This window comes from Colletotrichum siamense, assembly GCF_013390195.1.
Source record: "Colletotrichum siamense strain Cg363 chromosome Unknown KSG_Cg363_contig05, whole genome shotgun sequence".
NCBI lineage: Eukaryota > Fungi > Ascomycota > Sordariomycetes > Glomerellales > Glomerellaceae > Colletotrichum > Colletotrichum siamense.
Window position 1 is genome coordinate 1,119,867 of NW_023501018.1, and position 16,197 is coordinate 1,136,063.

At 54.7% G+C, this 16,197-nt stretch overlaps 4 protein-coding genes across 4 annotated transcripts; 1 reads left to right on the forward strand and 3 right to left on the reverse strand.

Annotated features, from left to right (window-relative positions):
- Nucleotides 1-344: 344 nt before the first annotated feature.
- On the reverse strand, nucleotides 345-4,408 carry AHK5-1 (Histidine kinase 5; the record flags this gene model as incomplete). Its single annotated transcript, XM_036639799.1, has 6 exons — nucleotides 345-598; nucleotides 652-766; nucleotides 818-1,259; nucleotides 1,308-2,437; nucleotides 2,491-4,279; nucleotides 4,365-4,408. 6 exons carry the CDS (start codon nucleotides 4,406-4,408, stop codon nucleotides 345-347), a joined length of 3,774 nt encoding a protein of 1,257 aa, XP_036494056.1.
- A 4,062-nt stretch (nucleotides 4,409-8,470) lies between these two features.
- nahA (Beta-hexosaminidase) lies at nucleotides 8,471-10,988 on the reverse strand (the record flags this gene model as incomplete). The annotated part of the gene is made up of 3 exons (XM_036639800.1): nucleotides 8,471-9,581; nucleotides 9,633-10,126; nucleotides 10,461-10,988. The coding sequence occupies 3 exons, from the start codon at nucleotides 10,986-10,988 to the stop codon at nucleotides 8,471-8,473; spliced, it is 2,133 nt and encodes a 710-aa protein (XP_036493924.1).
- Nucleotides 10,989-12,126: 1,138 nt separating this feature from the next.
- On the forward strand, nucleotides 12,127-12,699 carry CGCS363_v007952 (uncharacterized protein; the record flags this gene model as incomplete). Its single annotated transcript, XM_036639801.1, has 3 exons — nucleotides 12,127-12,166; nucleotides 12,254-12,382; nucleotides 12,461-12,699. 3 exons carry the CDS (start codon nucleotides 12,127-12,129, stop codon nucleotides 12,697-12,699), a joined length of 408 nt encoding a protein of 135 aa, XP_036493926.1.
- Nucleotides 12,700-13,763: 1,064 nt separating this feature from the next.
- On the reverse strand, nucleotides 13,764-15,584 carry CGCS363_v007953 (putative transcriptional regulatory protein; the record flags this gene model as incomplete). Its single annotated transcript, XM_036639802.1, has 4 exons — nucleotides 13,764-14,002; nucleotides 14,060-14,547; nucleotides 14,605-15,261; nucleotides 15,325-15,584. The coding sequence occupies 4 exons, from the start codon at nucleotides 15,582-15,584 to the stop codon at nucleotides 13,764-13,766; spliced, it is 1,644 nt and encodes a 547-aa protein (XP_036493925.1).
- Nucleotides 15,585-16,197: the final 613 nt, after the last annotated feature.

Here is a 16,197-nt window from a genome sequence, read left to right on the forward strand (position 1 = left end):
CATGCATGCCACCGCCATCGTCGCCGGGGCCACCCGACAAGTCCAGAACAGAGTGGGCTCTGTTTCCCGAATGCCGACTGTGAATCGTGTCTGCTCCATTTTGACTACTTACTAGGTGCTACCTGCCAGCACCGCCTGTCTTTTGATAAAAGTCTCACCGCGCCAAATCCCCCTTCGAGACTTGTCCCGTGCCTGTTGAAAATCGCATGCTCCCGTTTGAGCCCCTCTCTATGTCCTGTCCGGGACTAATCATACCCTGCGTCAACCTCCAAAACGCCTTGCAAAAACCCGCCAAATGACAAACCCTCCGTGTCTCCAACACGCCTATCGTCTACTGCGTCACGTCACTTTCCAAGGACCTGCTTTTCCGTATCGTCATCAACTAGTTTCCTCTGCTTGAGGATCTTCACCAGCTCCGTCATGGTCACTGGCCGCGTGAGGAAGAGATCCATGCCGCTAGCAAAGCCCTCCTGTCGCGCGCTGGCCGACCCCAAGCTGGTAATGGCGATGACCACCGCAGGCGGAAGGTGATGGGCTCTTTCAAACTTTCGAATCCGCCTCGTAGCCTCAAGTCCGTCCATGACGGGCATTGTAATGTCTGAGAAACTGTCAGCGACTCCTCCCCCGTGCCTATGCATGATGTCGACATACCTATGAGAATGCAACAGAATCTGTTGGGCTGCGCGGTGTAGGCTTGCAAAGCTTCCAGCCCGTTTGTCGCTGTAGTATGTTTCTTGTTCAGTTTCTTCATGTATGCTGATAGAATCTGCGACTGTTAGCATGGTGCAATTCGTTTTCTTTCAATGGACGCACGAACTTTAAGATTGATTGGATTGTCGTCCACCAGAAGGAACTCTTGTTGTTGATTTATGGTCTTGGCCATTGATGAAGACGCAAGCACAGGAGGTGTAGCAGTGCCAGGCGTTGATGCTGGGGATGCGGTCGATGCGACGCCAGCGGCCTTCGCGGCGGGGCGGAAGGGAAGTTTCAGTGTGAAATCCGGATCAGGCTGGGCGATCCAGTTATCGAGCGGTGATTGCGTGATGATTTCGTCTGGGGTCGTGGCCATCCTAACACTCTTGATGCTCTCAGATTGAGCCCTCTTACGCCCTGGGGACAGTTCCGCCCTCAACGCGCTGTTGGGCGTGAGAGGCCCGGACATGGCATCCGGCCCCGCAGCCACAAGCTTTACAGCCTGTCGCTGCTGCCATCGATCAAGAGCACAAGCAAGGGCCTTCGCGACTTTTCGTGGTCCGGTGCTGATTACATGTTAGTCATGCACATATTCTGCCGTCCACATTACTCACGGTTGTGCGATAAACTCCATCACTGTCTGTTGACGAGACCGCCTGTAGGAGGTCGCCAGCTTTTGAGCTGACTCGGCATTGGCGCAAACGACTACCAGTGGTGGTTCATTGCCCCTGCTGTGAGACGCGTCAAGCTTCCGGAATGCTTCTTCACTACAAAGTGTGAGGTCCGCCGGAGAAGAGGCAGCTCCTGTACTTTCGTCCGTGATGCTCACATCCAGCCACTTGAGCGGAAGACTCTCGACCGGGAGATCATGGCCCCCGGCACGAAGCTCTTCTGAGCTATCAAGACCCCGACTAAACCCGCGGACAGAGAGTCTCCTGCCGGCTAGGGAGCTCAAGTCCGCTGAGAATTTACGTCCGCGGCTAGACGCCTTGCGTGAAAGCACGAGTGGCATTGACACGGTCATGCTAGTTCCATGGCCAAGCTGACTCTTGACGCTGATCGTGCCGCCGAGTGTTGCAACAATTTGCCTTACCAGACTCAATCCAAGACCCGTGCCCGGAGCCAAGGCATCCTCTTGAGAGAAGGGGGTAAAGAGCTTGTTGCGTAGGAAATCCTCGCTAATGCCCTTGCCGGAGTCTGTTACGGTAAGAACAACCATGGATGCTGACCTCGCCGACTTATGAACCACTTCTTCCTGTCTGAGTTGGACCTTGATGAAGCCGCTCGATGTGTATTTAAGAGCGTTGCCGAACAGGTTCATGATAATCCGTCTAAGTGCGCCGGGCTGGGAATGGAAGACCCACGAAAAGTTCGGATCAATGTCGACGAGAATCTTGACGTCCTTCAAGTTGGCAGGCTGAGTCTCCGAAGGCTTTCTTTTGTGGCCGAGGCCCTCGCTGGAAGCAATGGCGTCCAACTTCTCTTGAGCAGGTGTAGGCGGCCCGGAAGCTGTGCCATGGCGTGCCAGCTGAGAAGCAACCATATGCTGGAAGCTGTGGCCGATGAAAACACTCTCGATGACCTCTTCGACAAGCAAGTCAAGGTGTACGTCGGAGACCAATGTCATCATGCCTGACTCGATGGAAGCTGATGCCTCCGGGCGCAACCCGCGTCCCGGTCCGTTGTTACGTCTCTGAGACCTAGAAGCTCGCAGGTAGGTGTTGACTTTGCTGTAATCAAGCAGCTGCATCATATTAGCAAGCGGCATGCCGAGAGGGCCATTCATGTAAGACTTACGTGATCAATTGTATCGAGCAGGGTTTTGCCCGAGATTTCAATGGTGTGGATGACGTCCACTTGGAATGCGTCAAGCTGAGTATCGTGAAGCAGCTCCGCCGCAGCAACGACACCGTGAAGCGGCGATCTGAGCTCATGGCTGAGTGACCCAAGGATGTCTGTCTTTGCCTTCTCCGCAATGATGGCGTCTAGACGAATAATCTCTGCCATTGTAACCATGCCAAATGCACGTAAGTACGGCAAGTCGGCATCCGCGGTGAGAATGCGAGACGCGCTTTTGCTCCACACAAACCCTCCAGCGTAGCAGCGCTCTTTCGAAGGATCCCATAACGGTACCACTGCTACGCTTCTCGCCCCAGGAAACATGTCTACAATCGTTTTCGCCTCGTTTCGTCGTGTAAAGTACGAGTGCGCCGCTCGGGTCTCGGGTCGGGTCAACTGCTCGTTATCCTCTGTCGGAGTAAGGTCCGTGTCGTCACCTTCAGAGTCAACGTGGTTCCATTGTCCCATTTCATCGAAACTGAAGACCTTGCCGTTGGGGTATCTTCGCAGCAACTTCTTAAGGAACCGTTCTCGCAATGTCTTCCGGCCGAACTGAGGGATTTCGCCGCTATTCATGACGCTTTCCACCGTGGACGATCTGCCGAAACACTTGCACCATCTGTCATTGGCATCCTCAGATCTCTCGGACATGCTGTCGTCACTACTGGAAAAGCGATTATCCGCGACTTCGCTCGCCCTACGAGGACCGCTAACGAGACCGCCGAATGACACAATGCTGGCGTCGAGGAAAAGTGCACCATCTACTTCCAAAGACTTGCGAATGACGTTGGCGGCCCGTGAGAAGATCTTGATAGTTTCCGTCAAACGAGGGTCTGGGGGCGCAGAGCTTGATGTTGTTGTAGCTATGGTCGCGGTCGATGCGGTGGTCTCGACGGAATCACTCGAGTCGATTTTGGACGGGGAGGCGGCAGGATCTCGACTGATTGGGTTGATATTCGGTCGAATGGCTTCGATGGGTCCAGATTTCGGCGACGGTGGCTCCTCCGGCGGCGACGTCGCCGGGGTGTCAAACCCATTCGATGAAGATCTCGGCGACGGGGGTTTAGTGGTTGGCGGGGTCTCATCTTTGCCTCCAATGAAATCGCCCAGGCCATAGACCATGCGTTCGCTGCGACGATAGCTCTCGTTCACCCTCCTCGACTCCAAATAATCCATCACCGTCTGGGAAATCTCTCTCATGAATTGCACCGAGTCGGCATCGAGCCCAGCCCTTGGGCGGTCATCGAAAATGCAGTAGACGCCAATGTTGATGCCTTTTGGGGAGCGAATCGGAACACCTGCGTAGAAGCGGTTATACGGAGCCGCGTCGATGTATGGGCGGTTACAGAAGCGCCGGTCAGCGCCAAGGTCTGGGACTACGGCCACAGGAAGTTCGTCGTCACTGGCCACGGGGCCGCCGGCCTGCACCTCCTCACGAGTTGCTCCGACGAGAACATGTTCGCAAATTCCAAAAGCGCGTGGAATGGCAGTCCCGCAAAGCCAGAGGTGGTTTACTGAGGGGTATTTTGCGTTCGGGGTCAAAGGCACAGATCTGGTGGCCTCGGCGACAATGTATTGGTGCTGGCGGTCGAAGAGGGAGATGAGGGCGCGGGAGGCGTTCAGTCGCAGGGCTCCCAGCTGCGCAAAGGCAGTGAGGCCTGTGTCGGGCGACGACGAGAGAGCCGAGAACGGGATCGGGCGGTCGGGGCTGTTGAAGACGGCACTGGGAATGTGGAAAGAATCATATCTAGAGACGCATCGACTGTCAGTAAATCGGTTCTTGGTCCAGAGCTACACCTCGTCGAACAAGCTGACAGCAAGTGGTTGCGTACTTGAATGTCTCCCACTCACGGGCGCCTTCAGATATCTTGTTCATGCTTCATTCAGGGTCGTAGTAGGTTTGCGATGAAGCTCGTCTTGCCCATGGTCTGACGATGGGATCTGGGAAGCGGCAGGAACAACAATGGAGAGGTTTTGTTCTCAGTGTTGTCGTCACAGTTTGTCCAAGGCCAGGCCAAGGAGGAGGAGCAACGACAGCAGCACGCAGGCAAGCATCTGAGGTGAGGCGGAGGGCATGACTGAAATGCCGCTCCTCCCCGCTGTAGTGGAACAAGGATCCCGGAAGCCGGGATGGGCGCTGTTCGAGACGGTTGGGGGGGGGCAGGACCTGGTCGGGCACAGTCCAGTGGCCAATGTGCTTAGCAAAGTGCGAGTGAGAGTGCAGCACCCGCAAAACACTGAGCAGCAACAAAAGGCAGGCAAGACATGGAGGTGGTCTTGGTCTTGCAGCTCGCCTAAGGTGCGTTAGTGCGGCCATGGTTGCAGGGCAGCAGGCGGGCAGAGGGCAGATGGATCATGGAACGGCATGGGCCAAGCCAGCGGCTATCCTTGCCCTGGATGGGAAACCGGTTCTTCGGGCAGGATGGCATCCACCGTCGTCGGTCCATGGACCATATCGACTTTGCCCGTGGTATGGGCCGGCCGTCCAAGGTACCTGCCTAGGTATCCAACCATCAGAACTGCCCCTCCTTTTTTCCCATGAGCCCATCCACCGTCGAGGCGCTGCGGTGCGCGGGAGGAGGACGGCGTGCGTGACCTGGGTGTGTGTTGGTTTGGGCGATTGAGCCTGTCGTTTGCCTTCGTTTTGCGTGTCCCGGGGTGTCCCTCGGAGATTCTGAGATGCGCTAGGCTTTAGTGGCCGTCGAAGAAAGTGTGCGGCTTGTCTCTTTGCAGCCCAAGCCTGATGTTTTGGCGACAGATGAGCCGGACTCCGCAGGGCAGGCCAAAAGAAAAGGTGAGCAGAGTTCAGATGCCCAACCGCTGCAACCTCTGGCGGCACGCCGCAAGTGTGGCCACTAAGGACTGTTTGAGTGTGTGTTCCGATCAGGCGGCGTTCTGCATAGTGTACTGCGTAGAGGCTGGACGAAGCCGATGGTTTCTTGGGACCAAGGTTTAGGGGTCTGGAGGCGCTCTAGCGCAGCCACACGTGTTCTGGAAGGCAGAGATTTGTAGCGTGTTTCGCGGCCTGAAGACGACAAACGAACAGAGGCAGAAGCTAAAACAGTCGAGTTGGATGGTGGTGGGATGGCACAGATGGTTCTTTGGGGGGTTGTCTGTGATGGTGGTGTGGCGGCTGGAGGAGGCAGACACAGACGCAGACACGCAGACCCCGGCCAATCAACCTTTTGCAAAGTGTGATTTGTGACTTGGGCAGCGAGATCCGAGGCCGATTTCGATGGCGAGAAGAAGTGATCAGCGAACTCAGGTAACGTAGGGCAAAGCTTCGTGGGTTCTGAAGAGCGGCCAGACTCTTTTGCTGTGGGCGGTGGGCCATGGGTGATGGGCCTTTGGTATGGGGATCATGGATCTGCCTCTGGCTCGGTGTAACAGTATCCGCAGGCAGCGCGAGGGTTGGATGGCATTGTGGTGTGAGTTGAGATATCTGTACACTGAGTGCCGGTGTCGTGTGGGCATCATGAGCGAAGGATGTCTGCCGCAGTGCCAATCCGATGGTCACCGGCCGCCCATCACTGGTTGAACGGTCACCGCCTTGCCATTGTCGGCAATGTCATCCTCCACCTGACGACCTAGGTGATCATGATGAACCCATTGTTTTCCTTGGAGCGACGACCTTCGTTGATGATGATTGATGAAAGTCTGACGATGCATCGATGGCAGACTCGCGGCTGAAGGCAGCGCAACGGCCAACCAGAAGGGTGCGACGGTGACGGGACTGGCTCCGGGATCCCTGAATTCGACCCCCACCATCTGTACGCCCTGGTGGTTAGCCCTTGGTTGGTGTGCCCCTGGTCAGCCCCCAACGTAGCGCCCCTTGTTCGTGTTGATGGACGGCCGGTGGAAAGGAGAGAAAAGGCTGGCATCGATGCAAATCGGAGATGCCGGGAATGCAGCTGATCGATGAGCCTAGGAATGGAAGATTTCGAGGAATGCCGTGATGGGCAGGAGGGAATGGAATTGCTGCTCAGTCAATGTTGCAACCGCCAGGCAGGCGCCATTCTTCGCTCTTTCCTGAGCCCCATCAGCTGTTGGCAGGGCGGGCAAGCGCAACCATCAAACAGGCAGGATCCCTCTGGAGTGCACCTTCCGCGGCGCAATGACTGCGGCAAGAGCAACACCAGCAAGAGCAAGAGCAACTGCATCTCTCAACACGGCAACCACAGAAAGAGCAGTCACAGGCACTCCGTACTTGCTACAATAGCAACAGCAGCAACAGCAACAGCGTCTCTCAACAATAGCAGGTGCACTGCAAATGCAGCACTCCCTCCACAGTGCGGCCGCCAAAGTCAATGTCCAAGGGAAGGATCAGCCCCTCAAAACTGGCTATTGGAAACTTGGAATCTGATAAATTGCAGCAGCGGGAAGCTGGGAAGCAGCAGGGCAATTGACTCGTTGCGACCCGCTCTTTCCCTCTTCTCGACATGGTGGAGCCGCTCTTCCCTGTGAACTCTGACAGGCCCCGCAAATATGCTGTAATCCCGTACCGTGACTCTACAGTGTCCGCACATGGCTGCTCACGTGCGGCCAATAGAGATCCGGCAAAGACTACTGAAGGGAAGGACCGCCAGGTACGTACCCGTTTCGGGACAGGTTGCTTCCTGCTGCAGGTCCAATGTCCCCATTATTACCGGTACGTACCCCATGCGCCTTCCAAGTTCCGATTGCAGCTCTGACACGCACTTCATTTCGACCGCAACCTCATGATCCTCCATCACCACTTCTTACCACTGACCAACTCCTGACGGCGGCATTATGTCCTCTGCTATTGCATGAGCCACGCGCCCGTTCGTCTCCCTCATCGCCAACACGCAGCTCGACATCTTGGACCCCTTTTCTTCAGCGGCCTCCTCCCGTCCCGTCGCCGTCGCCGTTGGGTTATCGTCCAGTCTCTATTCATCCATCCACCCACTCAATGCGAGACTTGGACAAGAGGGGTCCTAGGGGTCCAAAGCGCGCATTCGTTTCTGGTCCATTTCTCCGTGGATGGTAACACTTTCATCTCTTCACAACCAAGAGTTTATGAATAGCAGCAATTCATCATCAGTCGAGTCACTTTCACCCATTCTTTTCGGTGCCACATTCATGCAACACCCAAAAAATGAGACGAAAATACGTCGCGCCCACCTTCAGCCCAAACCATCGTCATCTCATCTCATCTTTTCCCTCGCCAACCCGCTCCCTGGATGTTCACTTGTTCTCTTGCCAACGCCTTTGTTGCTGTGCTTCACATCGTCACCGTCAGCAGACCAGCAGACCGTTGCAGCCTGTTTGGGGGCCCTACTCGGAGCAATGAGCATCGCCTGAGAACCCTTCCTGGACCCTGATTCAGCCCCTTGCCCGTCCCTCATCCCTGCGGCGAGCATCCCGACGAATGCCACCGTACCTCGCCCTGGACGACCACCCCCGGCCTCCTCACTACGTAAGACCCCGAAGACCCCGATCGCCCCCCCGGGGCGGCCATGCCACCCGCATCGAGCCTTGAATGCGACATCGACTCGACGGCTCGCCCGGGGTTCAACCTACGACCGCTGATCACGACCACACTGCGCATAGTAAATCCGAAGCCGTTTCTTTGTCGCTAGAACCTTCTAGCAGACGGTAACCACGATGCTTGGCATTGTTGCTGCGTGATTGCTCTCACATGCGCAAAGAATGAGGACCCAGGTTTCAAGATCAGGCTAATGCGTCTGGAAATCAGGTTCGGAAATCAGGCTTCGGAAATCTCACGTCACGACGTAATTACGACTCAGACACCGTCCATCTGCATGACAGCGAATTTCTGTTCTCAAGCACTTGTGCAGAGCAAGCCCTGATGAGCCTCATCGAAATTGAATGCCGCAACATGCCGAGGCATCCAGTATTATTCCGGATAACACAACTGGGTGTGTGCAACCAGCTGCTTGTCTGAATCCCATCTATCCTACGCACCATCAACAAGCTTCATCCCCCCAATGACGCCCTCGAACCCGCCCCCTCCAACCGTCGCCAGGGGAGCTTCCACCGCAATCGGCTGCCACACAAACCTCGCCCCGTTCCATCCCATGATCGTCAAGAACTCCATCCTATCCCCTCCAACGTCCAAAAATGTCTGCCTCCCCTGCCCAACGAGCTTTGCCTCCGTCCACTCCCCCACGGGGAACGTGTAGTTCAGCGCATACGTGCTCTCCCCCGAGAACAACATGACCGCATCCACCGTCCCGTTGCCGAACCACAGCCCGCTGTCCCCACCGCTGAAGATGGCGCCCTTGGCCGCGCTGGTGGGCTTGATCGAGAACGAGAGCGTGTAGTTCCGTCCCTTCTGCGTGAGCGGAGTCGTGATGCTGCACGACGGCGTCAAGACAGCGCCCTCGTCACCCAGCTCGCACGAAGATTCCGCGTGGTAACCGTTGCCCGATAGATCCTCCACCGCGCTGCCGTTCCTCTGAGTGAAGTCATATTCCACAATCGTCTCTCCCACACTCGGAATCCTCCGATCAAGATTCTGCCCCGGCGCAGCAGGCTGCAACTTCGCAAACAACCCCCCATACGCTTCCTCCGCCACCTCCCCTCCCCACTGCTTGTCCGCCAGCCCCGGCAGCCCGTCCCTCCACTGGTAATACGCCTCCGTCACCGTCGTCGCGTTCGGCCCGAAGTCGTTCCACTGCGGCGCCACATGCCCCAGCAGCGCCGCGCTGTCCCGGGCCGCGTTATTCGTCGCGTTCTCCCGGTCAAACACGTTCGGGGCGAACGCGCTCCCGTCGGGCGACCCGTGGAAGATGAAATCCAGGCTCAGCTCGTGGCCGTACCACTCGGACCACTTGCCGACGGTGTAGATGTAGTCGCCCGAGTTGAGCACCGCGTAGCCGTTGTTCACAAAATCCCAGAGCGGGTTGGCTTCGAAGTTGGCCCAGTGCTGGATCGAGACGGACTTGTTCACGTCGCCGCCTGAGGCGGGGGAGAATGTGCCCCAGATGCGCACCTTTTTGCCGGATGTGGTTGTGATGTAGTCGTTCATCGAGTCCACGAAGCGGGTGTACTCGCCCACCAGCGCCCTGCCCCTCTATCAGTGCCATGCTCAAACACAGGTTCACGGGTTGACTTACTCCTCGCTCAAAGTCGGGTCAACGTACTCATCCGCCCCGATACTCACCGTCTTCGTGTGAAACCACGGCAAAAACACGCCCCAAATATCCTGCATGACCGGAATCGTCTCGGGGTTCGACACATTCAACAGACTCAAATCACTACTCAGCCCCAGACTCTCCCGCCACTGCGAGATCACCAGCGCGTGCCCCGGGGCCTCGATCTCGGGCAGGATCGTGACGCCCCGCGCGGCGCATTTTGCCTGGATATCATCGAAGACGTCACGCGTGTAGGACTCGTTGGCGCGCTTGTTGAGTCCCGCGAGGGCGGGGTCATCGGAGAGCAGGCGGAAGGCGGCGTAGAGGGAGAGCTGGCGCTCGCGGGAGTAGATGGCGACGTTGTTGTAGAGGTTGTCCGAGAGGTGGAGCTGGAAGGTGTTTTGTTTGAAGAAGGACATGTAGGCGCACATTTCGATTAGGAAGGAGGGGGGGTAGTAGTGCCGGGCGATGTCGAGCTAAGGTGGTGTTAGTATTTTGGGTTGAGGGTTTGGTGTTGGGTGATGGAGAGGATGAGGAGCAGGGCCACTCGAGATGTTGAAAGTAGTGATAATCACAATGATCAGATGAGTTGAAGAGATACAGGAGATGACAAGGATAATAGAAATAGGAACAGTAGAGAGAGATAGAGACGACTGAGACGACATAGACGACAGAGACAATCGACGTTACAAGAATAGTAAAGAGCATGAAGTCTCGGTAGACAGGAGATGATCTCGACATCCGCAAGTGCCCGCCATAGTAAGAAAACTCATCGGCGCCATAAACGCCGCAAAAAGCCGGAAAACTCACCATCATTCCGCGCGTCCCCCATCCCGGGCTATCAACCCCGTACCCTAGCTCCACCGCCCCGTCTCCGAGGACCATCTGCTGCAGCACCGACCGGGTGCCCCACCACGCCCCGAGCGGGCTCGCGCCGGCGATGCGGACGCCGTCGATGGTCACGTTCAGCGCGTAGCCCTCCGATGTCTCCCTGCCCGCCGCATCTTTGAACTTGGACGCGTCTTCGTCGAGGGTGAGGAAGATGGAGCCTTGCTCTGCTGCGGACCCGGTCGTGACGGGGATGGAGAGGTTGAGCACGGAGGCGAGGTCCTCGGAGAAGGTTTCGGCAAAGGAGCGTAGGGTCGGCGGGATGAGCGTCTCGCCTTTGTCGTCGACTGAATTCGCAAATTGCTCGTGCACAATGATCTTCTTGAAGAAGTCGGAGGGCAGGGTGCCGCCAGTGGTGGTGTACGGCACGGTCGGGAGGCCGGGGAGCGCGTCCGCTGCGGCGCGGAGGCCGAGCGTCAGCGCCGAAGCAAGAGCTGTCGTGAACCGCATCGTCACGACTAAAGTATGCAATTCGCCAATGGCAATGTCTCAGTGACCACACCTTTCAGATATTGTCTACAGCTAGCTATGCTATATAACCACGACTTTATCAAATCTCGATCACCAACTGACATCACACGATGGCTCCCCGGCGCGCGGGGTAACCCCCGAATGAGGGGCGAGCCGAAATGAGGAGCTGTGCGATTGTAGAAGGTGACAGCCGCGGATCAACAGGCCGGTTTTTACCCCTCAGGAACACCCATCGGTATCGTATCATTGAGCTGTAGTTAGCGTGCCTTGCAGTTGTACTGTTCTGTGCAATCGTGATAGCAACGTTGCAATTTGCGTGGCATATCCGATTATCAGTGGCCTTGCTCTTTTCGCCGTGGTGTTCGCGCCGGCTGGGTGGGGTCTGCCGAGCTGCTACTGCGGAGCTTGAGAGGGGAGAAGATTGCCGGGGTTTGAGGGACGATAAAGCTGGGGTAATTGGGATCTTTGGAACGTTGTAGATGCTGGTTGAATGAATGGGTGCTTTGATATGTTATGTTACGCTGGATATTGGTGTTTGTCATCCTGGCCAGATAGATGAACCAGGTGCAAATGCTCATGACGTTGATGCACGATTGTTGACCCCGAACGACAAAAACGGTCCCGATGCGGTGGTTTATTCTACAATCCCGCTCATGGAATAATATCATCTGGCAAGATTACCGCTGCAGGTACCAAGATGCACTCCAACTAGACAATTGGCTTCCATGGTTAATTGCATAAGCCTGTCTCTTGGCCAAGTAAAACCTGAAAACGAAAAGAAAAGAAAAGACAAACCGAGCAGATCATAACTCGGAGATCTATGGTTCCGCTCGTAAAGAAAGTCAAATGAAGACGGCCACTGGTTAATCCATCCCGCTCTATCCGTCTGCTCAATCAAGGCGTCCACTAAGATGCGGCTTCATGTCTCAAGTAGTGAGGAGATCAGCCAGCCACACCTCCTCAACATCACCTCGCTGAACTCTCCTTGATGAGTCTTTGAATGGGAGAGATCAAGCATACTTCCAAAGCCATTAATTTCTACGAAGTGCTCTTGGTGACAACTCGCTCTCCGCTATTTAGGTTCTCAAACCCTTTCGATATTTCGACTGAGCTCGATATGTCCCCGCAACAGTTCGAAAGCCAGGCTCAAGCAGCTCGTGAGCTATAATCCCAAATCACCACCGCTGTTAGCCGGCTCAGTTACCCCGGTGGACTTGGCGTCGGTAGTGCTGAGATCGCCAAAGGCATCAATAAGAGCGTCGACGCCAGTGCCTTCGACAAGCACAACCAGTCGGGCATCGTCGAGGTTCACGCTCACTTCGTCGCCACCAAAAGCGACGGGGCGAAGGCGTTCGAGCTGGAGGTCATCTGGGGTATTGCATCCTTCTTATTTTGATACTCCCCTCGTGATGAAAAAGTACAGTCAACTAACGCGTGGCCGATGGGGTCAGATGCTGATAATCCGCCGGTGGGCAAGACTCAAACGGCGCACTTCGGCTGGGAGATATACCTCGACGGAAAGAGAGTTGCTGGACCGGGACATGTCTTTTTCGCCCCAGACGTCATCTTGACGAACTATCGGAACAACAAAAGAGACCAAGCGGAGGAGCTGTCCCTCAAATTGAGCACCAACGACGGCATCGGGACAGGCAAGATGCAGAGCACCACTAAGTACTATCGGCTTCAATGAGCAGAAATGTACCGTACACTCTAGGCTCTGCTATGGCGATCATCTATTCTATTGTTACTTCGAGATAATGAGAAATAATCAAAACATCTGGCACCAATACAATTTCAGCAGATCATTCTCTATTCCAATCATTAGCAATATTTACGTCGTGGGTTCTTCGTCAAATTTGCCCCGTTCGTAGTACATACATACGTTGTATCGGCCTTTTGGAACCTTTCGTTCGGAACACAACCTGCGCTACGCGCGGCAACATGATCCAAAGCACATATCGGGATCTGCCAAGCATTCAAGCATTAGACCGGGACATTTGAGTATATTTCGAAGAACTGGACTTCTCACTCTTGCTGTCTGCTTGCACAGGTGACACAGACTCTACAACAGTAAAGGTGGCTGTGGTCGGCCAGAAGATAACGACCTTTTGATTGACGTTCCTATTATGCCTCCACTCTCAGTACACGCCACGAAATATGTATGCTTGAGAAAATTGTTTCGAGCAATCTAGACAAAGACTTACCCTACTGGTGCAGGCGCGGGTTTGAATGTGTCTGCAACGCGCTTGATCCAACGTAGCCACTGCCCCTGTGATTGTGGTGTCTCCTTCCCCTCTTCGTTTGAAATCTGGGCGATATCTTCATTGAATGATGAGATGGCTTGTCGATACGAAGGAGGGCTGGGCTGGGTAACAACACACTCTTGCATCCTCGGGCGATATGGCGGGCAAGGTGTTCCAGTATCGTGTCGTCCAAAGCTGTCTTCGTTCATATCGATAAACTGATCCATTTCAAGCGGTAATCGAGGTCTTCAGCTCTTGGTATCAAGGAAATTTTACTTCGAGGGATCATGCGTAGTCGGGGAGTCTGTTTAAGTAGCAGGCTTACACACAAGGCATGACTTGTGTCGGCCAAATGACATCGCCGAAGGCATAGTTTCGCCGAATTATTGTAGCAAGCACCACCTCCCCGGCCCGAATGCCCATCTCAAGTTCACAGTTCATGTTCGTCTGAGGCAATCTTAATGGTTATTACCTATTCTCACTTCTTTGCGGCGCCAGTCTTATCATTACTTTACAAAATGGCTTGTACGTGAGAAGGTATACAAAACATGTCTGCAATCCCTGTTTGATAGACCTGGCCCATCTCTTTCGCAGTTAAGAGGAACAGTGGAGAGACCTTGGCATGATCTTTGACAAGCTGACGCCATATCTCAAGTAGTTCTCTGACTCGCACGCTACTTTCAGCATTGGGGGCCTGAACTAGCAACAACAAGAGGAAATTGGAGGCCACTACCAAACCGAATCTGGACCCTATGCTAGATGTTAATTCGGAACAAGCACTTCTTGAGTCAAATCGTCGGAACTCACATGAATACCAGAATTGGCCAAACTCGCTGGAGGTCAGACAGACTGTAAACTTGACCAGTGTTTCTGCCCAAGTCTGTGCCGCTTGATATAGCTCCTTGATTGTTGCACTCGAGTCCGGAGCCCCGTCCTCAAGCTGCAGCTCCAGCTCCGGAAAATCAGAGAAATTCCAGCTAAGGTCCTCAAAGAGGAACCCTGTATCTGGGAACGTCTGCGGCTCAGCGTCAACATCTATGATCTGAGGGGGAGGGGCTGATCGAACTGTCGGCCGAAGTAGGGCTCGCCATGTATACGCGACCAGCGAAAGGTATGAGAGAGATATGCAAGCCGGGTATGAATTTTGGTTCTCATTGATCAAGACCCTTGACTCGTGAAATGACTCTGGTATCGGGACGGACGCCCGCCACTGATGTAAGGCATCAAAGATAGGTCGCGCAGCTTGGATAGAATCAGGTAGGTTCTCAGCCAGCTTCTGGCATGACTTCAGGGAACTAACTCCATGATCAGTATCTATTCAACGTTTTTCAGATGAAGGGTTATGAACCTACTACAAGTCCGCCTGAAGTGTCTCTGCGATCAGGGAGAGTCTAGCCATGTCCCGAAACGGAGACGCCTTCGAAGCATTCGTCTGGTTCCACGGCAAGAAGTCAAAGTCGTCAAGCTCGCCAACATCCCACTCATCTTTACGAATATAAGGGGGCCGACCTGTATGGAGTGAGAGGAACTTGTCTTGTATAAAGACTGCCCACCATAACCTTCGCCGTAGTCGCTTCTCCTGAGCAGGAAGACCCATCATCCTACACTCCAAATGCAGGCCTAGGTTATGTGCTAGTCCTGCGACTGTTCCCATAAACGGCCAAATGGACGACGTATCCGTAAAAGCAGACTGTCGCGGGCTCTCATGGGTCCTGTGAAGGTACAAGATTGCAGCTTGAAGAACATGCAGATGGGGCTTGCAGAATTCCTCTTGCAGGCTTGCATAACATATCTCCCATACATCGTCCAGATTGATGGGATCACAAGCAGAAAGGGCTACCAGATGATCGTCTTGGTGGGCGAACGGGATAGCCGAACCATACAAAGCGGCCAGAAGATGCGTTGGTGTTTCTGTTAGGATGACTGGCTGTGGGAGGGCATCCTGCGATGTCAAACGCATTGCCGTCCGAGAAACTATGGGAAGCATCTCGAAGACATACCTGTGAAATCTTGACGAGCACAAACGGGGTTAATGATGGACCGGAGTTGAAGATATGATCTATCAAACTCACAGACGAACAAGCCGAGCCCCTGTGGACTGCGGCACCAAATATTCCAGTCGCCTACGCAACTCCATGGCCTTTGCTTCGGCAATTGAACTTCGATACAGAGCGTCTGAGCTGAGCAGAAAGTGTACTGGGATCTTGTCCGCCGTCGGCACGCCCCCAGCATTTCGGACATGCAATTTGTGGAAGCTCCGCAAGCCTAGTTCATCGAATCGAAAGTGACGAAGCAGCCAGGGATCTGAACCTGAAGAGCTTCCAAGGAGCATTGCACTATGACCGTCCATACTATCGAGAGTCTGAGAGATCTGAGTCGTAGGCCGGTCAGCCTGTCCACCAGCTGAAGGGGAAACATCAGCGGTATGACTGAATGCGAGGAAAGCCTGATTCTGAGCAGGAGCAGTTTCGTCGACGACGGCAGGTGTAGCAGTTGGCGGGCCATTCGAAAAATCAGTACCGTCTCGAAGACAAGACGAAGCGCGATCTGGTGGTCTTGGCGATGAGTTCTTTCTCACGCCCTGCTTCTGTACCAGTAATCGCTTATGCGGTCTTCCAACGTATGTGCATTCTGTATCGCTTTGTTGACACCTCCGACACGGTGGCTCGCCCTCTGTCTGGCATTTCAGCTTCATCTCTCGGCAACGGTCGCATGGCCGATGCCGCTTTTGCGACCGGTAGGGTCGTATCGTTTCGGCGACTGGGGTCGTTTTTCTCGGCGTTGGGGCCATGGTCGGTCAAATGAAGCACGGCGATGCTGCTCATGTGTAGAGACCAAACTGCTTTGATTTTAGCGATTTCGGCGAACGCTGGTTATGAAGCAGCGTCGGGTGTGTTGCTGAAGTTTGCCAGAATGATGTCAAGTTCGGCGAAATGAGGGGAAGA